At 42.9% G+C, this 27,885-nt stretch overlaps 1 protein-coding gene across 1 annotated transcript in view; it reads left to right on the top strand.

Moving 5' to 3' along the window:
- Window positions 1–14,278: 14,278 nt before the first annotated feature.
- The window catches only part of LOC145864276 (potassium voltage-gated channel subfamily KQT member 1), a 28,340-nt gene continuing 14,733 nt past the window's right edge, over window positions 14,279–27,885 (top strand). Inside the window, exons 1-2 of the mRNA XM_082969749.1 lie at window positions 14,279–15,206; window positions 22,747–22,837. Coding sequence (XP_082825875.1) covers window positions 14,842–15,206; window positions 22,747–22,837 — 456 coding nt within the window. The 5' untranslated portion in view covers window positions 14,279–14,841. The remainder of the gene's footprint in view (window positions 15,207–22,746; window positions 22,838–27,885) is intronic.

Genomic DNA, 27,885 nt, shown 5'->3' with positions numbered 1-27,885 from the left:
TATTGTCCTGCTGAAAGGTGAATTTGTCTCCCAGTGTCTGTTGGAAATCAGACTGAACCAGGTTTTCCTCTAGGATTTTGCATGTCCTTAGCTCTATTCCATTTATTTTGAGCCTAAAAAAAAACTCCATAGTCCTTGCCGATGACAAGCATACACATAACATGATGCAGCCACCACCATGCTTGAAAATATGAAAAATAGTACTCAGTGATGTGGTGTGTTGGATTTAACCCAAACATAACACTTTGTGTTCAGGACAAAAGTTACCTTCATTGCCACATTTTTTGCAGTTTTACTTTAGTGCCGTATTGCAAACAGGATGCATGTTTTTGAACATTTGTATTTTGTACAGTCTTCCTTCTTTTCACTCTGTCATTTAGGTTAGTATTGTGGAGTCACTACAATGTTTTTGTAGTCCCGTGTGGCTCAGTTGGTAGAGCATGGTGTTTGCAATGTCAGGGTTGTGGGTTCGATTCCCACGGAGGACCAATACGAAAAAATAAAAAAGTATGAAATATATGCGTTCACTACTCTGGATAAGAGCATCTGCTAAATGACTTAAATGTAATGTTGTTGATCCATCCTCAGTTTTCTGTAAAACTCTAACTGTTTTACAGTTGCCATAATTCCTGAGTGGTTTCCTTCCTCTTGGGCAACTGAGTAGGAAGGTCGTCTGTATCTTTGTAGTGACTGGGCTTATTTATTTAAGTGTAATTAATAACTTCACCACGCTCAAAGGGATATTCAATGTCTGCTTTTTATTTAAATTTTACCCATTTACCATTAGATGTCCTTCTTTGCAAGGTATTGGAAAACCTCCCTGGTCTTTGTGGTTGAATCTGTGTTTGAAATTCACTGCTTGACTGAGGGACCTTACAGACAATTGTATGTGTGGGGTACAGAGATGAGGTAGTCATTCAAAAATCTTGTTAAACACTATTAAATGCACACAGACTGAGTCCATGCAACTTATTATGTGACTTGTTCCGCACATTTTTACTCCTGAACATATTTAGGCTTGGCAAAAAAGGGGTTAAATACTTATTGACTCAAGACATTTCAGCTTCACATTTTTTTATTAATTTGTTTAAAAAAAATCTAAAAACATAGTTCCACTTTGACATTATGGGGTATTGTGTGTTGACCAGTGATACAACATTTCAAATGAATCCATTTTAAATTCAGGCTGTAAGAACAACAAAATGTGGAAAAAGTCAAGGGGAGTGAATACCTTCTGAAGACACTGTACATGACCCAGAACACATCACAACATATAACATAACAATGAACGGGAGTTAAGACAGTGCAAAGTGCTTAAAAGAGTTTAAAAGAGCAGGTTTTAAAAACATGTGCAATCTGTGGTCAACAAACCTCTAATCAGGTATTAAAAATCAATCAGAATAAAATTCTAGTTTTAACTCCTTTTGCAAAGTGTTCCAAGATTATGCAAAGTGTACATTGATCAAAATATGAATTCTACAGGACCTTTCAAATGTCCTAGAACATTGAAAAAGAATAACAGCAACAGAAACATGAGTTAATTAAAACACACAATACAAAAATAAAAGGAATGGTTTAGCTTGAGAATGTGTTTGGGCTCATGACATTGGGCTTCAGAATGTGTTTGGGCTCATGACATTGGGCTTCAGAATGTGTTTGGGCTCATGACATTGGGCTTCAGAATGTGTTTGGGCTCATGACATTGGGCTTCAGATTGTGTTTGGGCTCATGACATTGGGCTTCAGAATGTGTTTGGGCTCATGACATTGGGCTTCAGAATGTGTTTGGGCTCATGACATTGGGCTTCAGAATGTGTTTGGGCTCATGACATTGGGCTTCAGATTGTGTTTGGGCTCATGACATTGGGCTTCAGAATGTGTTTGGGCTCATGACATTGGGCTTCAGAATGTGTTTGGGCTCATGACATTGGGCTTCAGAATGTGTTTGGGCTCATGACATTGGGCTTCAGAATGTGTTTGGGCTCATGACATTGGGCTTCAGATTGTGTTTGGGCTCATGACATTGGGCTTCAGAATGTGTTTGGGCTCATGACATTGGGCTTCAGAATGTGTTTGGGCTCATGACATTGGGCTTCAGATTGTGTTTGGGCTCATGACATTGGGCTTCAGAATGTGTTTGGGCTCATGACATTGGGCTTCAGAATGTGTTTGGGCTCATGACATTGGGCTTCAGATTGTGTTTGGGCTCATGACATTGGGCTTCAGAATGTGTTTGGACTCATGACATTGGGCTTCAGATTGTGTTTGGGCTCATGACATTGGACTAGAGAATGTGTTTGGGCTCATGTTATTAGGTTACATTTCTTGAAATAGGAAAGAGTATTCTCAGTGGTGGAAAAAGTACTCAATTGTCATACTTGAGTAAAAGTATAGATACCTTGACAGAAAGTTACTCAAGTAAAAGTAAAAGTCACCCAGTAAAATATTACTTGAGTATAAACCTAAAAGTATTTGGTTGTAAATATACTTAAGTATCAAAAGTACATGTAATTGCTAAAATATACTTAAGTATCAAAAGTACATGTAATTGCTAAAATATACTTAAGTATCAAAAATAAAAGTAGAAGAAGTATAAATAATTTCAAATTCCTTAATTTAAGCAAAGCAGACAGCACCATTTTCTTGTTTTTAAAATGTATGGATAGCCAGGGGCAGACTCCAACACTCAGACATCAATAACAAAAGATGCATTTGTGTTTAGTGAGTCTACCAGATAAGAGGCTGTAGAGATGACCAGGCATGTTCTCTTGATAAGTGTGTGAATTGGACACTTTTTCTGTCCTGCTAAGCGTTCAAAATGTAACGAGTACTTTTGGTGTCAGGTCAAATGTATGGAGTAAAAAGTACATTATTTTCTTTATGAACGTAGTGAAGTAAAAGTAAAAGTTGTAAAAAATATAAATAGTAAGGTAAAGTACACCTACCCCCCAAAACTACTTAAGTAGTACTTTAAAGTATTTTTACTTAAGTACTTTACACCACTGAGTATTCTAGGCCATATATTCTATGAAAGGGTCTCACATAAAGCAGTTAACCAAATAGCTACCTGGACTATCTGCATTGACGCTTTTTGCACTAACTCTTGTGACTTGTCACATACGCTGCTGCTACTATTTATTACATATCATGTTGCCTAGTCACTTTACCCTTTCCTATATGTTAGCGGAGGCTGGTGACTTGAAAAATTTAGGAGGATGGGAGACGCACACTATAGGCCCAGAACGCACAAAGACGACAAAGAGTGTTTAAAAAATCATCAAAGACAAATTATTTTAAACTAAAGCATTTAATAAAGACATTTATAGTACAATATTGTAAGGAAGGGGAATGAGGGGGCTACTTACAGTGTTGGGAAGGGATCACAGCAGTGACTGAATGAGGGTATGAAGCATGAGTTGAGGTGTTTAGAGACTTGACCAGTGCAGGACAGGATTTGACTGGGAAGATAAAAACTATAAGACAACAGACTACACAGTTAGACAAAAGAGTTAAGAATGAGTTAGTCCAAGCAAGGAGTAAAATCATTGATGTGTAATCATGTGATTGTGTTTGTGATTGACTCTACATACAGTAATGTAGAGAAAATTGATAGGGGGACTCACAGTGCGTGGAGGGGAAACACTCAATGTGCCAGTGGATGACCGGGCACATGAGACGTGGCTTCAGTTCATGTCAGGAGAGAGTTGACAATGGTAGTAGAGTGGAGTAGTCATCACCTCTTAATCAGTGAACAGGAGGGGATTTAGCTGTAAATACAAAATGGCAGATAGATTCCATTACAGTTGCACCATTGTAGGTTTGAATAACAAGTTTCTCCATGAAGTTAAACTCAGATATCTCAAAATTCACAAAGTCAAATAGACTGTGCATCTCGCCCACTTGACACATCAAAGTACCTGACGATAACAGAAAACAAGCAGACTGGTGGCACCATAGGTCCCAGAGTGGTGGGGCAATTTTTACCCCTGGGGCCCAGAGTTTTTCCTTATCTGTTAACCTAACCAGGAAAACTCTGGACCCTATAAGGTATGACAGTGATTAATCAGTTGTAAAAAGGTTTTACAAGGGACCAGTTTTTCAGGTCACATGGTTTTAAAAAACGGGAAAAAAAACTCCTGGCCCTGGGGGAAGCAACTTTATACTTGTTCATATGAATCACATTCAGACTAAATTAGGAGGGGGATTTCCTCTACTCAGACACAGAGACAACAATTGATAGAGAATAGAACTCACAGGACTGAGTTTTATGCATGTTTGTATCGTGCAGGTCTATGCAACTGTAGGCCTTAGAAAATGTCCTCACATCTGTAACCACTATTATGTTGATAGATTCATTCCAGTTAAACATTTGGGATTAAAATGTATCGGCAGCCTAGCCAGACCAATGTTGAATATAAACCACATTTGATCACATTCACATTTTCTCCGGACACACCAATGGACTATAAATACATAACGTTACCAGTTAGTTTACCCGGACCAGATGGACAGCGCACATAGGCTGTATGCAACAGCATTTATTAGTAGTATACCGTTGATCAGAAGATTGTCTCGTTTTCATCCCATACACCATGTCAGATCTCTAATTATAAGGTGTAGCCTAGGCTGCTGCAACATTTATGTAACAAATTTGTGTTTGTCCCGAGTGCTTATGTGATATCATCTGAGCTGAATAAATATCGGAGGAATGTGGAATGCCTACTTGAACGCGCGCGAAACAATCCGCTGCGTCAACCTCTCTTTAATCAAATTTGTAATGGATGATACGATGGAAGCTATCAAATCATTATGATTTGATTTTGACATCCCAGAAAAGACAATCGAAAGTTCCATATGTTCAGGAAGTAAAGCATCGTAACGTGCAATAACCGCGAAACTTTCCCTCTTGTGGTGTCCTCTAAAAGCCTATTAATTGCATGCCCAAAAACGCAATGGTGTTGATAAACCGCTTGAGAACATCCCAATTTCTTCTTACTTTCTCGTTGTGTTGTACAGTTTGAATACGCAGACCTTCGTTATGATCTATGCGGCTTTCCCCCCAGAAGCTTAAATCTGATGTGGGCATTTATATGCTTGCTCCCTGCTTTTGTTTCGTGGTTTAGCTGAACGATCGATGCTCTTCAGGTCACTGTACCCACCTTTCGACCAAGGCTCAGACTTCCCAAAAAGCAGCCTAGCAATACAGGCGGCTTGATGACAGGCTCCCTGTTAACCAGCTATACTTTTGATACCAATTGGTATTGAACGCCCTCACCTTTGCATCTGTCTTCATGAAACGAATTCTCAGTTTTAATTCGCACCTTTTCCGTGTACCCCAGAGAATGAAAGGGGTTTTTCAACAAAGTCAACAAAATTGTAGGTAATGTTGGCGTCGAAACTAGAGCTGGTAGCTAGCTACTACTGTAAGTCGCTCTGGATAAGAGCGTCTGCTAAATGACGTAAATTTAAATTTTAAAATTTAAATTTAAATTTAGCTACTGCTACTAACAGGGCACATTGAAATAAATTGCACTAACTGGGCACAAAAATACATTCTAAAACCAAGAAAACAATTTTTAATCTACTTCCTCCGTCTCCTGTAATTTGAAGAAACTAATTTAAAAAAAAGTTCAACTATCACTTTTCAATCTCTATCTAATAATGTCACCAAGTTTCTCAACACATAGAAATCCCATTACAACTCACTTGGTTCGTTCTCTGATCCTAATCCTATGATTGGATGAACAACGTGTCAGTTCATTCTGCAAAAGCTTTGATTGGTTGGAGGTCGTCCTCCGGAAGTGGTCATAATTACCATGTCTATGGAAGGGGGTGAAGCCTACAAGCCTCCTAGGTTTTGTATTGGAGTCAATGTACCCAGAGGAGGACAGAAGCTAGCTGTTCTCTGGCTACACCATGGTGCTACCCCAGAGAGTGCTGTTGAAGTTACTATAGACCTTCATTGCAAAACAGTGTGTTTGAATTATTTGGTGACATATTAATATATTTAGTATAGTTTAATCTAAAAAGGATCACTTTTTTAGTGTTTCACTATTTTTATTTTTATGAAATTTCACTGAGGAGGATGGTCCTCCCCTTCCTCCTCTGAGGAGCCTCCACTGGTATATGTACATATCTACCTCAATTACCTCGTACCGCTGCACAGTTTTTGTAACTGTTAGGGCCCAGGCTATCCACCTATTTTTGTGACTGTTAGGGCCCAGGCTATCCACTTGTTTTTGTGACTGTTAGGGCCCAGGCTATCCACTTGTTTTTGTGACTGTTACAGTAGTTAGCCTGGATTATATCCCAGAACACGTATTGCAGGATCTTGGTCAATGGTGAACCCTACAATACTGTGAACCCTACAACAGTAATAATGTTCAGTACATTGGTCAAGAACCTCTTTGTTCAAAGTCGCATACCATATGTAGATTTGTATTTTTTTTATTTACCCTTTATTTAACTAGGTTGCTAACACTAATTTTAGCTACGTGGCTAACGTTAGCTAGGCTAGGGGTTAGAGATATGGATAGGGTTAGGAGTTAAGATAAAGGGTTAAGGTTAATGTTTATTTTAGAGGAAGGGTTAGCTAATACGTTAAATAGTTGCAAAATATCCTATCTAAAAAGTAGTAAGTAGTTGTAAAGTTGCTAATTAGCTAAAATGCTCAAGTTGTCCATGATGAGGTTCGAGCTCGCAACCTTTGGGTTGCTAGACACTCGTGTTATACACCCGACCAAGCACCCTACTTTAGTTTTTGCCTTAAGTGGCCTTCTGTCTTACAGTATTTAACCATACCTAACCTATCATACTAATTTGAGTGTCCCGGATTTACATGTACTATGTTACGTCTAGTCTATGAGAAATATACAAGCCTCTCCAATGACCTCACTGGCACAGCTGACACCAATGTAGTGAATTCTACCATTTCTCTTCTTAAAATCTGATTTTAAAATACCACTATTTTGATATTTGTTTCATTAGTCCACTGTTGATACAGTCCAAAATGGTTTGCATGTCAGCAATCAAGATATAGAATTTTTGAAAAATAGAGTGATGCGTTTTGCTGGCCTACACAAATCTCTTCACGAATCTCGTGATTTGACATCCTAATAAACAACTTCTAGGATGGTAGGTTCAAACTGATGTACGAAGCGATCGATAGAGCAGCGGAATTTAATTCAGGATGAGTCGTCAGGCAAACTTTAACCCTAACCTTAACCACACGTTGCCGAGCATAGCACTGAATGCAAGGGAAGCAAGGGAAGCCAGCGAGCATTTGGCCTCAATTGATAAAAAATGATAAAATAATAACCAATCAGTGTTGAGTGAGCTCAGCTGTAAATGGTCCTGGCGCACTAAAACAAAGTGTCAAAGGAAGCCCGTTTGGATTTGGCTTCAGACCAATCACATCAAGTCAAACGTCATTGACAGAAAACATGACTTGTTGCATCTTGTTGTGTCGTTGTCCTTCGGTGGCTAGCTAGCTAGCTAAAATTGTTCCTTTTCCTAAATTAGCCATGGATGGAGATAGGGATTTGGAATTGTGCTATTACTTACACTACCATTGAAAAGTTTGGGGTCACTTACAAATGTCCTTGTTTTTGAAAGAAAAATAAAAAAATGTGTCCATTAAAATAACATCAAATTGATTAGAAATACAGTGTAGACATTGTTAATGTTGTAAATGACTGTTGTAGCTGGAAATGTTTTTTGCAAAGAAAAAGCCATATCTCAGACTGGCCAATAAAAAGAAAAGATTAAGATGGGCAAAAGAACACAGACACTGGACAGAGGAACTCTGCCTACAAGGCCAGCATCCCAGATTCGCCTCTTCACTGTTGACGTTGAGACTGGTGTTTTGCAGGTACTATTTAACGAAGCTGCCAGTTGAGGACTTCTGAGGCATCTGTTTCTCAAACTAGACACTCTAATGTACTTGTCCTATTACTCAGTTGTGCACTGGGTCCTCCCACTCCTCTTTCTATTGTGGTTAGAGCCAGTTTGCGCTGTTCTGTGAAGGGAGTAGTACACAGCGTTGTACGAGATCTTCAGTTTCTTGGCAATTTCTTGCATGGAATAGCCTTCATTTCTCAGAACAAGAATAGACTGACGAGTTTCAGAAGAAAGGTCTTTGTTTTTGGCCATTTTGAGCCTGTAATCAAACCCACAAATGCTGATGCTCCAGATACTCAACTAGTCTAAAGAAGGCCTGTTTTATTGCTTCTTTAATCAGGACAACAGTTTTCAGCTGTTCTAACATAATTGCAAAAGGGTTTTCTAATGATCAATTAGCCTTTTAAAATGATAAACTTTGATTAGCTAACACAACGTGCCATTGGAACACAGGAGTGATGGTTGCTGATAATGGGCCTCTGTACGCTTATGTAGATATTCCATAAAAAATCTGCCGTTTCCAGCTACAATAGTCTTTTACAACATCAACAATGTCTACACTGTATTTCTGATCAATTTAATGTTATTTTAATGGACATAAAATGTGCTTTTCTTTCAAAAACAAGGAGATTTCTAAGTGACTCCAAACTTTTGAATGGTAGTGTAATTCTCCGTACTGGCCAATGATTATAATGGCGATTCTGGTCCAACCATAAATTCATACATTGTGCCCCTGGCCTGAGAGGATGGAAGTTCAACATGTAGATCAATGTAGTAACGTTAGGCTAATGTTAACTAGCTGGCCTGGCGCATCGGTGCCCATGAAAGGAAGTTAGGCTAACGAGCAAGTATTTTAGCCAGGTAGACTAGGACAACAAAAACTAAAAGCGTGATTATGATTTTGAGTTATAGACCGTTTCAGCAACATTAAAGAGGAGGTTGGCATTGGCGGTTCACTACAAAATAGGGTGAGTCAACATGTTTTTTCCACTTGCTCGCGTGCATGCGCACACACACACACACACACACACACACACACACACACACACACACACACACACACACACACACACACATCAGTACCATGGACAGCCACATCATATTTAGCTTACTTTGATTGGACTAAATTGTTTTTGGTATCTTTTAGTTGTCACTGTATTAGATAAGCATAGGTGATTAGATGATGTCGAAATGTTGATGTTGAAATGGTGCTTGCTTGACCATGCAGTAGGTCATGTAAAGGGGTTTGTAACATGTTTTGTGGACTTCACCTGATAGAGGTTGCTCTCCGGTTTTGTGATAAAACAATGTTGTGGTTGAATCTATTCTGCCACTGTGTCTTGTTATTGTCTCGGCCTTTAGGCTTATATATCACAGTGGCAAGACATATGTAGCCTAGTGATTAGATCGTTGGGCCAGTAACTGAAAGGTTGCTGGATAGAATCCCCGAGCTGTGTTGCTGGATCGAATCCCCGAGCTGACAAGGTAAAAATCTATCGTTCTGCCCCTGAGCAAGGCAGTTAACCAACCCACTGTTCCCCAGGCGTCGAAGATGTGGATGTCGATTATGGCAGAAGATGTGGATGTCGATTATGGGGACCCAGGCCAAATCTGTTCAGTCTCCTGAGGGGGAAAAGGTGTTTCTTGGTGTGTTTGGACCATGATAGTTTGTTGGTGATGTGGACACCAAGGAACTTGAAACTCTCGACCCGCTCCACTACAGCCCGTCGATGTGAATGGGGGCGTGTTCGGCACTCCTTTTCCTGTAGTCCACGATCAGCTCCTTTGTTTTGTTCACATTAAGGGAGAGGTTGTTGTCCTGGCACCACACTGACAGTTCACTGACCACCTCCCTATAGCCTGTCTCATCGTTGTCGGTGATCAGGCCTACCACTGTTGTGTCGTCAGCAAACTTAATGATGGTGTTGAAGTTGTGTTTGGCCACACAGTCGTGGGTGAACAGCAACTACAAGAGCTGACTAAGCACGCACCCTTAAAGGGGCCCCCATGTTGAGGGTCAGCGTGGCAGATGTGTTGTTGCCTACCCTTACCACCTGGGGGCGGCCCATCAGGAAGTCCAGGATCCAGTTGAAGCGGGAGGTGTTTAGTCCCAGGGTCCTTAGCTTAGTAATGAGCTTTGTGGCCAATATGGTGTTGAACGCTGCGCTGTAGTCAACGAATAACATTCTCACGTAGGTGTTCCTTTTGTCCAGCTAGGAAAGGGCAGTGTGGAGTGCGATTGAGATTGCGTCATCTGTGGATCTGTTGGGGCGATATGCGAATTGGAGTGGGTCTAGGGTTCCGGGATGATGGTGTTAATGTGATCCGTGACCAGCCTTTCAAAGCACTTCATGGCTACAGACGTGAGTGCTACGGGGCGGTAGTCAATTCGGCAGGTTACCTTCACTTTGTTGGGCCAAGGGACTGTTTTGGTCGGCTTGAAACATGTAGGTATGACAGACTCGGTCAGGGAGAGGTTGAAAATGTCAGTGAAGACACTTGCCAGTTGGTCCATGCATGGTCTGAGTACACGTCCTGGTAATCCGTCTGGCCCTGCGGCGTTGTGAATGTTGACTTGTTTAAAGGTCTTTCTCACATCGGCTATGGAGAGCATGATAGCACAGTCGTCTGAAACAGCTAGCACTCATGCATGCTTCAGTGATGCTAGCCTCGAAGCGAGCATAAAAGGCATTTAGCCCGTCTGGTAGGCTTGCGTCACTGGGCAGCTTGCGGCTGGGTTTCCCTTTGTAGTACATAATAGTTTTAAAGCACTGCCACATCCGACGAGCATCAGAGCCGGTGAAGTAGGATTCAATATTAGTCCTTTATTGACGCTTTGCCTGTTTGATGGTTCATCTGAGGGCATGGCAGTATTTCTTATAAGCGTCCGGATTAGTGACCCACTCCTTGAAAGCGGCAGCTCTAGTCTTTATCTCAGTGTGGATGTTGCCTGTAATCCATGGCTTCTGGTTTGGATATGTACGTACAGTCACTGTGGGGAAGACGTCGTCGATGCACTTATTGATGAAGCCGGTGACTGAGGTGGTATACTCCTCAATTCCATTGGCTGAATCCCGGAACATATTCCAGTCTGTGGTGTACTTACTATGTGCACATGCTAAAAGAAAGAAATGAACTGGGTAGATAACAAGGTGTGTCATTGTAGCAAAGTACAGTATTTATAAATAAAAAATCAGATCTCTTAAACGTTTCCTTCATTTTTGTTCTATTATCTATACAATAGGCCATAGATTTTGGCCTGGCATATTCCAACTTTCAAGTAGTTTTCTGTTTTGATTGGGTTATTTTGCCTAAATACCTTTAGGCCTACCTATAGAAAAAAAACTCTGCATTTCTGCCCATACTGGCAAGAGTCAAAGGGTGTTTAGCATCCCCAGTGGCTCTGCAAGCGCAGAGAAGATATTCTCCCCTGCAGTCCTGCTCTCCAGGCACCATCGCATGAGCCTGAATCCACAGACTCTGGCAAACTGGTGTTTCTAGAAATTAATTCAAAAGGCACTGTTGACTGAGCCTAATAAGGCATTTTTCGTTTAATTTGTATTTAATTCTAAGTAAGTCGCAGGCTATATTCGCAATTTATAGACTATAATAATTTAATACAACAAAATGTTGTTTAAATGCTGAGCGCTTAATGTCACCGACTCTCTACCTGCCTAGTGTGTCACACTCGCTAATGCTTCACAATGTGTTTCTTTGTAGACTATAACCTTGAAACAATTAAAATAATATAGACTAAATAATTCATATTCAAATGGTAATCTAGGTCCAGGCAGTCACAACAGCAGATGAGTGTTGGTTAAATGGTAGGTCCAGGTAGTCACAACAGCAGATGAGTGTTGGTTAAATGGTAGGTCCAGGTAGTCACAACAATAGATGGGTGTTGGTTAAATGGAAGGTCCAGGTAGTCACAACAATAGATGGGTGTTGGTTAAATGGAAGGTCCAGGTAGTCACAACAATAGATGGGTGTTGGTTAAATGGTAGGTCCAGGTAGTCACAACAATAGATGAGTGTTGGTTAAATGGTAGGTCCAGGTAGTCACAACAATAGATGGGTGTTGGTTAAATGGTAGGTCCAGGTAGTCACAACAATAGATGAGTGTTGGTTAAATGGTAGGTCCAGGTAGTCACAACAACAGATGAGTGTTGGTTAAATGGTAGGTCCAGGTAGTCACAACAATATATGGGTGTTGGTTAAATGGTAGGTCCAGGTAGTCACAACAACAGATGAGTGTTGGTTAAATGGTAGGTCCAGGTAGTCACAACAACAGATGAGTGTTGGTTAAATGGTAGGTCCAGGTAGTCACAACAATAGATGGGTGTTGGTTAAACTGTGATTTTGGCAGTTTTTTGGGGGGTATTTGAAGCGCCAGAGCGGTGAGCAACCGTTCAACTCCGCTTACATACTCTGATTGATAGTTGGTATTCAGCAGTCATGAAAGTATACCTTATTTACACTGAACAAAAATACAAAACACAACATGTAAAGTGTTGGTCCCATGTTTCATGAGCTGAAATAAAAGATCTCAGAAGTTTTCCATATGCACAAAAGCATTTTTTTTTTAAATAAAAAAAATATATGTATATCCCTGTTAGTCAGCATTTCTCTTTTGCCAAGATAATCCATCCACCTGACAGGTGTGGCATATCAAGAAGCTGATTAAACAGCATGATCGTTACACAGGTGCACCTTGTGCTGCAGACAATAAAATGCCACTCTATTAGTTTGCCACACAACACAATGCCACAGATGTCTCAAGTTGAGGGAGCACGCAATTGGCTTACTGACTGCAGGAATGTGCACCAGAGCTGTTGCCAGATAATTTTATTTAAATTTCTCTACCATAAGCCGCCTCCAACATCGTTTTAGAGAATTTGGCAGTACGTCCAACCGGCCTCACAACCGTAGACCACGTGTAACTATGCCAGCCCAGGACCTCCATATCGGCTTCTTCAACTGCGGGATCGTCTGAGACCAGCCACCTGGACAGCTGATGAAACTGTGGGTTTGCACAACTGAAGAATTTCTGCACAAACTGTCAGAAACTGTCTCAGCGAAGCTCATTTGCATGCTTGTCGTCCTCACAAGGGTCTTGATCTGACTGCAGTTTGGAGTTGTAATCCTACTTCAATGGGCAAATGCTCACGTTCGATGGCCACTGGCACGCTGGAGAATTGTGCTCTTTACGGATGAATCCCGGTATTAACTGTACCGGGCAGATAATGCACGGCCCCATGTCGCAAGGTTCTGTCAAAATTCCTGGAAGCTGAAAATGTCCCAGTTCTTCCATGGCCTGCATACTCACCAGACATGTCACCCATTGAGCATGTTTGGGATGCTCTGGATAAACGTGTACGAAAGCGTGTTCCAATTCCCGCCAATATCCAGCAATTTTGCACAGCCATTGAAAGGAGTGGGACAACATTCCACAGGCCACAATCAACAGCCTGATCAACTCTATGTGAAGGAGATGTGTCTGGCTGCATGAGGCAAATGGTGGTCACACCAGATACTGACTGGTTTTCCGATCCACGCCCCTACCTTTTTTTTTTAAGGTATCTGTGACCAACAGATGCATATCTGTATTCCCAGTCATGTGAAATCCATAGATTAAGGCCTAATGCATTTATTTAAATTGACTGATTTCCTTATATGAAGTGTAACTCAGTAAAATCTTTGAAATTGTTGCATAATGCGTTTATATGTTTGTTCAGTGTACTTTGAAGAACTAATAAAATTGTTATTTTGTTAGACAGAATAGGCAGCAGCTCTACAGAGATGAGATGTCTTGGAATGAAATAATAAAGCCATCAAATAAAACAAATATTTCATGAAGGTAAAGTAATGTGAATAAATTATGGTTAGTAAGTGATAAACAGTAATGGACAGTCACCACCATCATGGGACTTGTATTACTAGTTTTATTCTGTGTTACAGCATTCAACCAACATAATGAAACCGAACCATAATTATATTTTAAATAATCAACCGAAACAGAACCGACATCAAAAAGCACTAATCGCTCAGCACTAGCAGTAGGCTAGTGCTCTCTCACATTCATGTCATCAGGTCAGGTAGGTTAATGTGTACCTGACAACAGAACTTGTCATCACTAGAACGCCACATTACTTTTCTCAATTAAAACCCTTGTATAAGGCAAGCAAACCAGTGTCCCTCTTCACTATCAAGGATGGTCAAGGTCATTTAAATGAATTCCTCATTGTAACTATACACAGAGACAGCCAAGCATGGTATTGTTACTTATGTTAACAGCTGCCATATCATTACAGGACACATAAACTGCCAGTAGGTTATGGTATGCTTTCATGGAGTTAATTGGTAGAGATGGGAAGAGCGTGTGGGAGAGAGAGAGAGAGAACGAAAGAGAGAGGGGAGAGAGAGAGATAACGAAAGAGAGGGGGGCAAGAGAGGGGGAGAGCGAGCGAGAGAGGGGGAGAGAGAGCAACATAGAGAGAGAGTGTGTGTGCTGTTGGTCTATGCTGTTTTGAGGGGTCAACACTCACAGCTGCAAATTATTGTTGTTCAATGCTGCCCAGAGGGCACTGCCTCCCCTTTTGTGCGATCAAGCGCGAAACAAGCACGCACAAGTAAGTCAACTGACGATAAGTAGTAGTCTAACCGTCCAGCAACAGGTAGGGGACATTTCTTCCGTAATTTAACATGGGTCGGATACTTGCTCTACCAATGTAAGCTATTATAATAGGATTTCGGGAAAGCGGCGGTCAGCGAGACATATCCGACAAGGCAGCGGCTTTAGTACGTTTTTTGTTGTTGTTTTTTTTCGCCCACCGCATGCAGGCTCTGTTTTGTCCCACTTCATTTATCCACCAAGTCCGCATTAGACGGAGACTAAAGCGTGTGTCCGTCCCATTGATGAGAAAACAAACCAGGCTACAAACAGCATGTCGTCTCCAGACAACACAACCCAGAGGAATGAAGTCCTGAATAACATACGGAGGTCCTCGATGGTGGCGGGACATGGGAGAAAACAGACTGAGTTTGAGATGTCACAAGCCGCGTCAGCCTCTCAACCTGGGGCGCTTATTTCTAACAACAGGTTTCTGTGTGACCCCGAGGGCATCACCATTCACACAACTGTCACTCGACCGTCGGTGTCTCACCTACCCGGGCTCAATCTGAACCCCCGGATGTCCGTATACAGCACAAGTCGTCCAGTTATCGTCAGCCGTGCTTACATTCAAGGACGCGCTTATAACTTTCTGGAAAGACCATCTGGGTGGAAATGCTTCGTGTATCACTTCTCGGTGTGAGTGTTTATGATGAATAACGTTGATATAACAAGAACACATTACTTGCATTTGTCAACCATGCCAAGTGCTTTGTGGGCGTTTTGCCAAATGGTTCAAAGCAGTTCAAGGGCATGACACTAGGCTATCCTTTGGATTATTTCTAGTTGTCCTAATACAATACTATACACGTGATTAACGGTGCAATTATGTTACTGAATTACACTGTAGGCTATAAAATTGAGGCTATATGTAGATTTATACAGCTGAACAAACTCACTTCAGTATTTAATGAACATCACTGACGTCAGACTGCTATTATGTAGTATTGACCGTTTTGTCTGAACATGGAGTTTCTGTCAATCTCCATGGGCTGGTTTCCTGGACACACATTAAGCCTATGACTGGTCTAAAAATACTGTATATTTCAATGGAGATTCTCAGTTGAGCAGACTTTTTAGTCTAGGACTAGGCTGTGTCTGAGAAACCAGCCCTATATCATCATGTTGTCCAGGGAAAACCAGCCCTATATCATCATGTTGTCCAGGGAAAACCAGCCCTATATCATCATGTTGTCCAGGGAAAACCAGCCCTATATCATCATGTTGTCCAGGGAAAACCAGCCCTATATCATCATGTTGTCCAGGGGAAACCAGCCCTATATCATCATGTTATCCAGGGGAAACCAGCCCTGTATCATCATGTTGTCCAGGGGAAACCAGCCCTATATCATCATGTTGTCCAGGGGAAACCAGCCCTATATCATCATGTTGTCCAGGGGAAACCAGCTCTGTATCATCATGTTGTCCAGGGGAAACCAGCCCTATATCATCATGTTGTCCAGGGGAAACCAGCCCTATATCATCATGTTGTCCAGGGGAAACCAGCCCTATATCATCATGTTGTCCAGGGAAAACCAGCCCTATATCATCATGTTGTCCAGGGAAAACCAGCCCTATATCATCATGTTGTCCAGGGGAAACCAGCCCTATATCATCATGTTGTCCAGGGGAAACCAGCCCTATATCATCATGTTGTCCAGGGGAAACCAGCCCTATATCATCATGTTGTCCAGGGAAAACCAGCCCTATATCATCATGATGTCCAGGGGAAACCAGCCCTATATCATCATGTTGTCCAGGGGAAACCAGCTCTGTATCATCATGTTGTCCAGGGAAAACCAGCCCTATATCATCATGATGTCAAGGGGAAACCACACTATCATGGCATGTTGACCAGGGACGTGGGCATACTGTAAGGGTTTCGGGGGCCTGATCTCTGGCTGAGGAATGTTCAGTCTGACGAACCAACCCCCTGTGCTCAGTATCTCCTCTCACTGGAGTTGATAGCAGGCAGCTAAACTTGGCCGGCTGGCTGCTTTGAGAGCAGTAGCCTGATACTGCCGCTCTATGACCTGCTGGTGTGGGATGGGGGATGCCTGATGCAGGCTGGCTGCTTTGGGGGAGCCTGATGCATCAGGGCAGAGATAGCTCTGATGCATCAGGGCAGATATAGTCCTGATGCATCAGGGCAGATATAGTCCTGATAGCACTGGATGCCAATGGACCACCACTACAGATGCCCCCTTGTTTCCACAAATGTTGCCTACTAAACAACTACTTAATAGATTAATTTGTATTTAGGCAGTATTTTCCTCACCTGTTAAAAGGCCTATCACAGCACTGTCTTAATTGTGACATATCAGATGTTAAGAGTCTGGACAGTTGGGTTCTAACTTTCTAAGTAACTTTACAAAGCCAAAACCATCTTAACAAGGTAACGTCTAGCGTTCCAATGGGGGTGCAAGGTATAACCTTTCCTTTTTTTTTACACTAAACTCACACGTGTCTTTTCTTACTACCACTGACTTTGCTGATAGCTGCTTTAACGAGGGAAGTATTTACTATAGCTAGGTGTCCATCCAATTGGCGACAGTTTTTCATGCGAATATTCTAAAATCCAGATTTTCCCACCAGATATGTGTTTCCATCAAATTTACTTGTGGCAAATACAAAGGCTGTGCGTGATGACGTAGTGCACATAAAAATACATTTTCGCGGTTAAATTCCATTTACGGAATAACAAAATACAAATTACATTAATTTCCATCGCATTTTCAACTGTGATAGTTTTCTCACAAAAATGTTGCGTTATGTAGAGAGTGTGCCCTCTCTAGTATTGGCACGGTGTGCTCTAGCCAACAGCGCGCAGATACGCATAGCCGACATTACATGATGAGATTATTATGGACAAAAGTGAAAGATAATTTTTATTTGTCAAATGGCAGCTAAGCATCGATGATCATGTCACCAGAATAAGACCTTTGACTTTTTTTGGGGGGGGAGAGAATCAAACTCATCACTTTGCACTTTCACCAAGCTGTGAAGTTTATGAGAATTGATTTCATCTGTAGCCTAATACACTGCATGCTTTCAAGACGAGTCGTAGTAGGAGGACCACACAACATGTCATCGTGTGACTCAAAGTTTTCTTTGATATGATGGTTATTAGATCAATATTTGCACATAAAAGCGTTTCCAATTAAATTTCTCGCATAATAATTCATTTTACCGACACAAAAAGATCCCACCTTGTCTATTTTTTGATGTTGTCGACTTTTGGAAAGTATACATAATTGTTTTCTGTTTCCATGTCAAGCCTGTCATGACATTTGAGTTTTTTTTATCCAAAATGTACTTTACTTACGCAGTTTCTAACTGTGATATGTGGTTGTCTCACCTAGCTACCTTGAGATGAATTCACCAACTTTAAGTCACTCTGGATACTTGCATCTGCTAAATAACTCAAATGTAATGTTAATGTTCTTTCATTGTTGTGTAACTGTAAGAGTGGGAGGCAGGAATGAACATTGGCTTATCACTGAGCCAGAGTGAGCGCTCCAGACAGAGTGCAATCAGGACTGCAGGACCTCCCCCACGAGAGAGAATGTGTGTGTCTTTGTGTGTGTCTGTGTTATACCATGACCTCTGTAGTGTTGGCATGTTGCCTCAAGCTATGTGCTTGTGCTACTTACTGTATGCTGTTTACAATGCTTCCATGAATAATGCCATGGCAACATTTTGTTGGATACATACATTTACCTTCAGATCCTTAGACTCCACTAAACATTGTTGAGTCATGACGTTCACAATGATTGAGCTATATAACAGGGAGACTGAGACTCGACACAGTGACACTGCCACATGAAACTATCACATTGTCCCTTCGCTCCACAAGCCAGCCGTCTATGACGTCACAAGTCAACCTGCCTTAGATGTGCTCTATCATAGAGAGTGGCTGATAGTAAAACCTTATGATGTGATTACCTGTACACAGTGCTGCTGTCTACCCCTCTCTGCTCTGTCCTGCTACCCCCTGCAGACGCAGTAGACTGGAAGAGATCCTGCCCATCAATAATACATGGTGCTTGGAGATGTGATGCTTACAGTATTGTGTAGAGCTCAATAGGGCCCACACAGCCCACTATATAGAGGCCAGTAAAGCCCATGTTATTTGTATTTATTAAGGATCCCCATTAGTTCCTGCCAAGGCAGCATTTACTCTTCCTGGGGTTTATTATGGATCCCCATTAGTTCCTGCCAAGGCAGCATTTACTCTTCCTGGGGTTTATTATGGATCCCCATTAGTTCCTGCCAAGGCAGCAGCTACTCTTCCTGGGGTTTATTATGGATCCCCATTAGTTCCTGCCAAGGCAGCATTTACTCTTTCTTCCTGGGGTTTATTATGGATCCCCATTAGTTCCTGCCAAGGCAGCAGCTATTCTTCCTGGGGTTTATTATCGATCCCCATTAGTTCCTGCCAAGGCAGCAACTACTCTTCCTGGGGTTTATTATGGATCCCCATTAGTTCCTGCCAAGGCAGCAGCTACTCTTCCTGGGGTGAAGCAACATTAAGACAGTTATATACAAATATAACATGACATTACATTTCATAACACTTTTCACAACGCATTCAGTGTGTGCCCTTAGGCCACTACTCTACTACCACATATCTAAAATACAACATCCATGTGTTCGTGTGTGTAGAGTGCTTGTGTTAGCATGTGTGTGTGTGTGTGTCTTCACAGTCCCAACTGTTCCATAAGGTTCTATCTGTTTTTTTAAATGATTCTACTTGCATCAATTACTTGATGTGGAATAGAGTTCCATGTAGCCATGGCTCTATGTAGTACTGTGTGCCTCCCATAGTCTGTTCTGGACAGTTGATCCCTCTTCTTCTCTGTTCTACTGGCTGCTTCACAGTGGATCCCTCTTCTTCTCTGTTCTACTGGCTTCTTCACAGTGGATCCCTCTTCTTCTCTGTTCTACTGGCTGCTTCACAGTGGATCCCTCTTCTTCTCTGTTCTACTGGCTGCTTCACAGTGGATCCCTCTTCTTCTCTGTTCTACTGGCTGCTGCACAGTGAATCCCTCTTCTTCTCTGTTCTACTGGCTGCTTCACAGTGGATCCCTCTTCTTCTCTGTTCTACTGGCTGCTTCACAGTGGATCCCTCTTCTTCTCTGTTCTACTGGCTGCTGCACAGTGGATCCCTCTTCTTCTCTGTTCTACTGGCTGCTGCACAGTGGATCCCTCTTCTTCTCTGTTCTACTGGCTGCTTCACAGTGGATCCCTCTTCTTCTCTGTTCTACTGGCTGCTTCACAGTGGATCCCTCTTCTTCTATGTTCTACTGGCTGCTTCACAGTGGATCCCTCTTCTTCTCTGTTCTACTGGCTGCTGCACAGTGGATCCCTCTTCTTCTCTGTTCTACTGGCTGCTTCACAGTGGATCCCTCTTCTTCTCTGTTCTACTGGCTGCTTCACAGTGGATCCCTCTTCTTCTCTGTTCTACTGGCTGCTGCACAGTGGATCCCTCTTCTTCTCTGTTCTACTGGCTGCTTCACAGTGGATCCCTCTTCTTCTCTGTTCTACTGGCTGCTTCACAGTGGATCCCTCTTCTTCTCTGTTCTACTGGCTTCTTCACAGTGGATCCCTCTTCTTCTCTGTTCTACTGGCTGCTGCACAGTGAATCCCTCTTCTTCTCTGTTCTACTGGCTGCTGCACAGTGGATCCCTCTTCTTCTCTGTTCTACTGGCTGCTGCACAGTGGATCCCTCTTCTTCTCTGTTCTACTGGCTGCTTCACAGTGGATCCCTCTTCTTCTCTGTTCTACTGGCTGCTTCACAGTGGATCCCTCTTCTTCTCTGTTCTACTGGCTGCTGCACAGTGGATCCCTCTTCTCTGTTCTACTGGCTGCTTCACAGTGGATCCCTCTTCTTCTCTGTTCTACTGGCTGCTTCACAGTGGATCCCTCTTCTCTGTTCTACTGGCTGCTTCACAGTGGATCCCTCTTCTTCTCTGTTCTACTGGCTGCTGCACAGTGGATCCCTCTTCTTCTCTGTTCTACTGGCTGCTTCACAGTGGATCCCTCTTCTTCTCTGTTCTACTGGCTGCTTCACAGCGGATCCCTCTTCTTCTCTGTTCTACTGGCTGCTTCACAGTGGATCCCTCTTCTTCTCTGTTCTACTGGCTGCTGCACAGTGGATCCCTCTTCTCTGTTCTACTGGCTGCTGCACAGTGGATCCCTCTTCTTCTCTGTTCTACTGGCTGCTGCACAGTGGATCCCTCTTCTTTGTTCTACTGGCTGCTTCACAGTGGATCCCTCTTCTTCTCTGTTCTACTGGCTGCTTCACAGTGGATCCCTCTTCTTCTCTGTTCTAATGGCTGCTTCACAGTGGATCCCTCTTCTTCTCTGTTCTACTGGCTGCTTCACAGTGGATCCCTCTTCTTTGTTCTACTGGCTGCTTCACAGTGGATCCCTCTTCTTCTCTGTTCTACTGGCTTCTTCACAGTGGATCTCTCTTCTTCTCTGTTCTACTGGCTGCTTCACAGCGGATCCCTCTTCTTCTCTGTTCTACTGGCTGCTGCACAGTGAATCCCTCTTCTTCTCTGTTCTACTGGCTGCTGCACAGTGAATCCCTCTTCTTCTCTGTTCTACTGGCTGCTTCACAGTGGATCCCTCTTCTTCTCTGTTCTATGTGTGTTGAAGTGTGGTGGTGAGGTGGTTGGATTCCAGACCAGTCATCAGTAAGCACACCGGACATGCCGTAAGGTGATAAGGGCCTCAATGGAACAAACACTAACTGCAAACAAAACAGCAACCCCTCTCCCTACAGATGTAGGATCTTAATTTGATCACTCTTTTGTTGTAGATAATTTTCCTGCACAGCAGAAAATGCAAACCAGTAGTGTATTTGAGTTTTAAAAAGGCTTCTAAAGTTTGTAATTTCCACTTTGAAATTTCAGACTTGATTTGCCCTAACGAAAAATGTATCAAACCCAACAAAAATGTCCATCAATTGTAATCCACATAATAATTCACATTTCCTGTTGCTGCAGGATTATTTTCCTGCTGTAGCCAAACTGGCTCAAATTAAGATCCTACATCTGTAGTTTCCATCAATGCAAGTAACTTGTGTATTACCAACAGTTGGAAAGTGTTTTGACAGGAGCAAGGAGGCTAGTTGACGGGGCCAGGGCTTCTATCTTAGTATTGCTATAGGTTCATACGGTAGGTCTATCATTACTATCTGGCCACTGGTGTAGACCTACACAAACTGCTAGATATCATCTCAATAGGACTCCCAATGACTGAGGCAACATCAGACAACTTGTCAAGGGGTGGAAATGGACATTTACAACGTCATCTGCATTGTGTCTGGCTCAGTTGTGTTGTAGCAGCTTGTAGCCTTATCTTGTACAAAGAAAAGCTTTTTATCTCAGTCCTCTTGAGGACTCACAGTGGTCTGATTGTTGGTTCAGTTGGAAAAATAACGTATGACCTTGAGATCAAATAGAATGACAGGATGTTGTTGTCCTTTCAGAAAGTCAGGGGCTGGCATGGTAGTGGCATTAGAGTGTGTGTGTGTGCGTGTGTGTGCCGAATCTCTTTATGTTTGGTGTGAAGAAGGTGTGTTTGATCTGGTGACACATATACTGAGTCCACGTCAGTTGAGGCCTGAGTTCAGCTGAGGTAGCTACTCTACTGGCTACAGGCCCACTGCTGCACTGCTCTACCCTGTTAGCACACTGCACGGCACACACAGAGAACCTGACTCTACAGTCAAACACACCTAGAGGCTCATGAAGGATAGATACTGAACATCATGTCGGCTTATGACTGACAAAAAAACACTCAAAGTGGGTTAACACCATGAGTGTTTTAAATCATAGTTCTCAGGTTAAAGTGGGTTAACACCACAAGTGTTTTTAAATCATACTTCTCAGCTTAAAGTGGGTTACCACCACGAGTGTTTTAAATAATAGTTCTCAGATTAGTGGGTTAACACCACGAGTGTTTTAAATCATAGTTCTCAGCTTAAAGTGGGTTAACACCACAAGTGTTTTAAGTCATAGTTCTCAGCTTTAAAGCTCCAATATGTAACTTTTGGGGGCGTCTGTGTATTCTCTTGACTGCTTTCAATCATTTCCCACATACTCTGCGTTGTTTTATATACCTCTCCACGTCATACATAAAGTGATTTGAATGTTGTTCTGTCCTGCAGGTTCCTCATCGTGCTCGCCTGTCTTATCCTCAGTGTGCTCTCTACAATAGGGCAGTATCAGGCTCTGGCACATGGCACTCTCTTCTGGGTGGTGAGTTATTATATTATTATATACTCTACTATAGGGCAGTACCAGGCTCTGACACTCTCTTTTGGGTGGTGAGTTATTATATACTCTACTATAGGGTAGTACCAGGCTCTGACACTCTCTTTTGGGTGGTGAGTTATTATATACTCTACTATAGGGCAGTACCAGGCTCTGACACTCTCTTCTGGGTGGTGAGTTATTATATTATTATATACTCTACTATAGGGTAGTACCAGGCTCTGACACTCTCTTTTGGGTGGTGAGTTATTATATTATTATATACTCTACTATAGGGTAGTACCAGGCTCTGACACTCTCTTTTGGGTGGTGAGTTATTATATTATTATATACTCTACTATAGGGTAGTACCAGGCTCTGACACTCTCTTTTGGGTGGTGAGTTATTATATTATTATATACTCTACTATAGGGTAGTACCAGGCTCTGACACTCTCTTTTGGGTGGTGAGTTATTATATTATTATATACTCTACTATAGGGTAGTACCAGGCTCTGACACTCTCTTCTGGGTGGTGAGTTATTATATTATTATATACTCTACTATAGGGTAGTACCAGGCTCTGACACTCTCTTTTGGGTGGTGAGTTATTATATACTCTACTATAGGGTAGTACCAGGCTATGACACTCTCTTCTGGGTGGTGAGTTATTATATTATTATATTCTCTACTATAGGGCAGTGTCGTGACGTTGTATTAGTTAATGTGACGACTGTTGCTCATCGAATGATTAACGGTTTATAATTGCGTGATTAAATGAATTAAGCAATGAATCACGCAATTATTAACTCATTAACCTGGGGCACCATGGGAACATTATTTTGATTGAGTTTCTATTTCCCAAATTAACTCAAAGGATATCAGAATATCGATTTTACAACAGTCGCTAAATTAATCAACCTCTTGTCTCATGTCTGAACGTCGCATAATCCGGGAATCTGCACGAACCCGGGCTACACCAATGAGTTTACCACACCAATCTTAGTTGATTATTTATTTACTAGCAAGCTAAAATGATGATAAAAATACACATACACAAAACACAGTCTAGCTATTGATTAGGACTTAGTATAACGGGCCAACACACTATGGCGCGTGTTACCCAAAATGGGGATTTAAAAGAGAGAGAAACAAAGAAAGTACACGAGAGAAATATACATTTGGGTTCATTTGTCAGCCATGCTTATTTAAACCTAGCCTTGCCCCGAACTGCCGCTCTTATGGGTCAGAATATAATGATGTAATTACGTGTTGGAGGTCTCAGGTGGGAAGCTCCGCGTGGGTCGTTTAGGCTTCTCAATGACGCACTTCTCCGGCGCAACTCTCTGGTTGTCCTCACGATGTCAGTGTCCTTCTTGGCTTAGTGGTCTGATCCCTCGCCCTTGATCTGAAAGGGGTCTTCTGAGGACAGACAGCTCTGTAGCTCAGAGCTCACAGCTTAGGATTCGAACGGTGTAGATACCACGATTCAATGGAGAGTGGAGGCTGGGTGGTTCGGCTTGAATTCACCCGCTTAGACACAGCTACTCGTCCGTAGCTCGTGTAGAAAAAGATTTCTTTGTCTTCAACCTTGTGTTTCGTTTTGGGGTTCGTTGACTTTGTTAGAGCTTCGCTGCAGCTTGGGGTCAATTAGTCTGATATGTTAATTCTTCACTCTCCTGTCTTATACCCTCGGGTCAGAAGTGGGCGTAACCGCCTTTAGGGCAATTCTCTGGGCGGACCAAGTTAAGGGGCAAGGCCTAGATTTGACTAAAATCCTATTTTAGACACTACCTTCACATCTCATCTTTACCAAAACATTCTCTTTGATTTGGATATTTTCCACACAACGTACAATGTATAAACATCAGGCATATACTGGGAAAACTCTTAAAGGTACAATGTTTTCATAATAACGTAATCTCTTAAACTTTAATAACAATACAAAAGTTACATACATTTTCATATTCCACCTCTCGTCATGACCACCATTGTGGCTGACGGAAACCATTGTTCCAAAGTCCCTTTATTGCATGTTTAATGTTCTGAGGCCAGTTCTCCATTGTGAGGACAAAGGAATTTCTCTGTGGCCTAAGGTTTATTATGGGCGTGAGGGGTCATAAAACCCCCACATCTTCAGACCCCTAGATCTCTCCTCCTCTGTTGGGGGTTTGGGAGATAATCTGTAGGGTGGTGGTCTCCTGTACCCTGACCTGATCAGGACAGTCATGACAGTCCCCCTCTGGTAGGTTCAACTTGGAATGATTCTGCATGTTGCAACCCACCATAAGAATGACCATCGGATGTCCTGGTCTGTGGATCATCAGAGCAGCCCCCCCCCCCCCCTTTGGTGGTTCACCCTGGTCAGCTTTCCGCAAGCTGTGGATCACCACCAGAATGGACCTAGGAGGTCTGGCAGTGGCTCTGTGTTCCGGCCCGTCGTCCGGTTATCCCGGCTAGTGGACCTAGGCAGTAACTTGGCAGACGTTAATAATGCACAACACTCAGGCAATACATCATTACATTTCCTCCCCAAACGAGCGGCGTCTTGGCTCTAAGGCTTCCTAAGTGTCAAAGGTAATGAAACGAAAAATTGGAATAAAAACATAAAAGTATACAAAATATGTCTACCACACCTTAATCATCTAATATGGACTATGTTCTATATATGTCCAAGGTCTAGGCTAAATAGCTCTATCATGGCATTGTCTCTAATGTCATGTCTAGGGTGATCCTACTTGCAGGTGGGTAGTTAAGGCACTTGGAAAAACTTGGCCCCTGAAGGCCAAAGCTTACATCAGGGACATTACTGGGCTGACCTAGCGAGTTCGGGAGAGGAGGCTGGGACTGGGCCCTGTAAGAGGGTTTCCGGATCCATTGCCAACTTTCCAAAAATCGGGATCGCTTCCATCCCACGGGTGATCCTAGTATAAGACCTCATTAGGTCTTCCATTGCACGTGTGCGCCTGTGTACGTAGTAGGTGCACACAGGGAAATAAGACCAAGGATCATAGTAACAGTCAGGATACTGTCCGGCACCGTCCAAGAGCGGGCGACAGACCAATCTTTTGGTCTGTAGTCAGTCGGGTCGACTAACAGTGCCTCATCCAGTACGCTAAGATCAACAGTCATGGGTCCCTCGTACTGGATTTGGTATTGAATGGCTTGTGGTAACTCAAGGGAACGTTTAGCAAAAGCGTCCGGCATTTCAATCTCTGTGTCTATCCGGTCGTCGGGAAGGTGGTATAGAGCGAGGTCGTCTACGTGAATAATCGCCCCCTCTGGTACCGTAACAAAAACAGTCTGGTTGGGGAGGTTCAATTGGGTGATGGAGTCATGGCGTTCGTAAGTCATAGTGGCGGACGCGAACGGTGTGTTGCCCAACCATCGGTTCCCTACCACCTCCACTTGTGTGGTGGTGGCCCCATCCCTGGCTGTTAGTTTGGCTCTACAGCGTTCTTCGCTGGTGATAGCTTTAATACCACAAAGACGCTCGGTGTTATCCCTGACAAATGGTTTGCTAGGACAAAGGTAGTGGACATCTTTGGTTAGAGTACACATTAGCAGGTTAGGGGTGAGATAGAAATCTGGGTTGTTTTCCTGGTAAGCTACAACTGGGGGCGTGGCAATCTTTACGTGGGTACTGTCGCGCCAAAATCCTACATTGAGAACCGTTTTCAATCTATAGATATTCTCCAGTTCAACAACCGGCAGCGTCAGTAGAAAACCCACTTCATTACGATCACATCAACGTGTATTGGGATGGCCGACCCCAGACTATAGGCCAAATGTGACTGTAACGGCCTTATCGTGGTTGAAGTAGCTGAGGTCAATATGTCGTGCACCATTGAGAGGGGCACTAGATATGAGGGGATTCTATTCATGGCCAAGTGGTCCATAGAGGAGCTAACTTCACGGAGAAAATCCTCCAGTAACAATCGAACCAATTGGACATGGGCATAGTCATGGTTCATGACCTCTGCTAGCTTTCCTACAGACAGGATAGTTTTGTTCAGGAGAGTAGCGTGTGTGTTGACCACCAGAATAGTGTCCTGGAGAGACTTTCCCACATGTTGCAACCTAAGGGCCTGTGCCTTCATCTGCTGCTGGATAAGTGGCATCTCTTCAGTAATCTCCCTAACATTCCTCTTGACTGTGGCTAGACTGACTGCGTTGACGGCAGTGGTACCTAGGGCAAATAGTGACCCTACGGCTGCCCCTATCGATAGTAGCGCCCCGACGAATCGTTTTTCTCGCCTGGGCTCAGCTAGTTCTGACTGGGTTACTGTGAACTTTTGGAGTTGGGCCAACATATGGGCAGTGTCTAGCTGGGCGTGCTTAATTGCCTGGCTGGTCCAGTCAGCCCCGGCCCAACTCAAATGCGCCGCAGGTGGAATGTGTTGGCGGTACACATTCTCTGCATCTAGGCGGACATATACCCTCTGCGTGGGTACTCTGCAGTTAGTTATGAGTAGTCCTGGATCGTCACGGAGAACGATTCCCGTAGGGGGTCCGTTCGTGATTACGTCTGCTGGGTTGGTTTTGACCAGGGCGCAGAGTGTCAGGATCATCCAAAGGAACTCCATCCTACAGAAACGCATAATCAGAGATTGTTGGATTATTTCAGTTATTTGTAATCAGTACAGCGCAGGACGATATCACTAGTGACAACAGATGTATATCTGGTAGCTGGGAAGAGAATAAAATATGTTAGGTGCAACGTACTGGTCTCCTGGAAGGGATCAGCTGAGGGTACTTAAGAATTTTCTTAGTACCTCTGGTTTTGCTAGGTTTTTATCTATTCGGTGCTGGCTAGCACCCCTTCTATTCCCGGGACCCACTTTAATGTGGCGTTTTGTCGACCTTTGCTGATTTTGATCTGGTAAGCTACAGGTGATAGCTTCACCACAATCTCGTGTGGCCCCGTCCAGTGGGGCAGGAACTTTGTTGCGACGCCCGCGGGTTTGGTGTATATGTAGTACCACACCTTATCTCCGACCTCGAACACCTGGTGTGAGGCTTTTTTGTCGTAATAGGTCTTGTCACCTTCTGCAC

This window comes from Salmo salar, chromosome 26 (assembly GCF_965601325.2).
Source record: "Salmo salar chromosome 26, fSalSal1, whole genome shotgun sequence".
NCBI classification, from domain to species: domain Eukaryota; kingdom Metazoa; phylum Chordata; class Actinopteri; order Salmoniformes; family Salmonidae; genus Salmo; species Salmo salar.
This window is presented reverse-complemented; position numbering and strand designations above follow the sequence as displayed.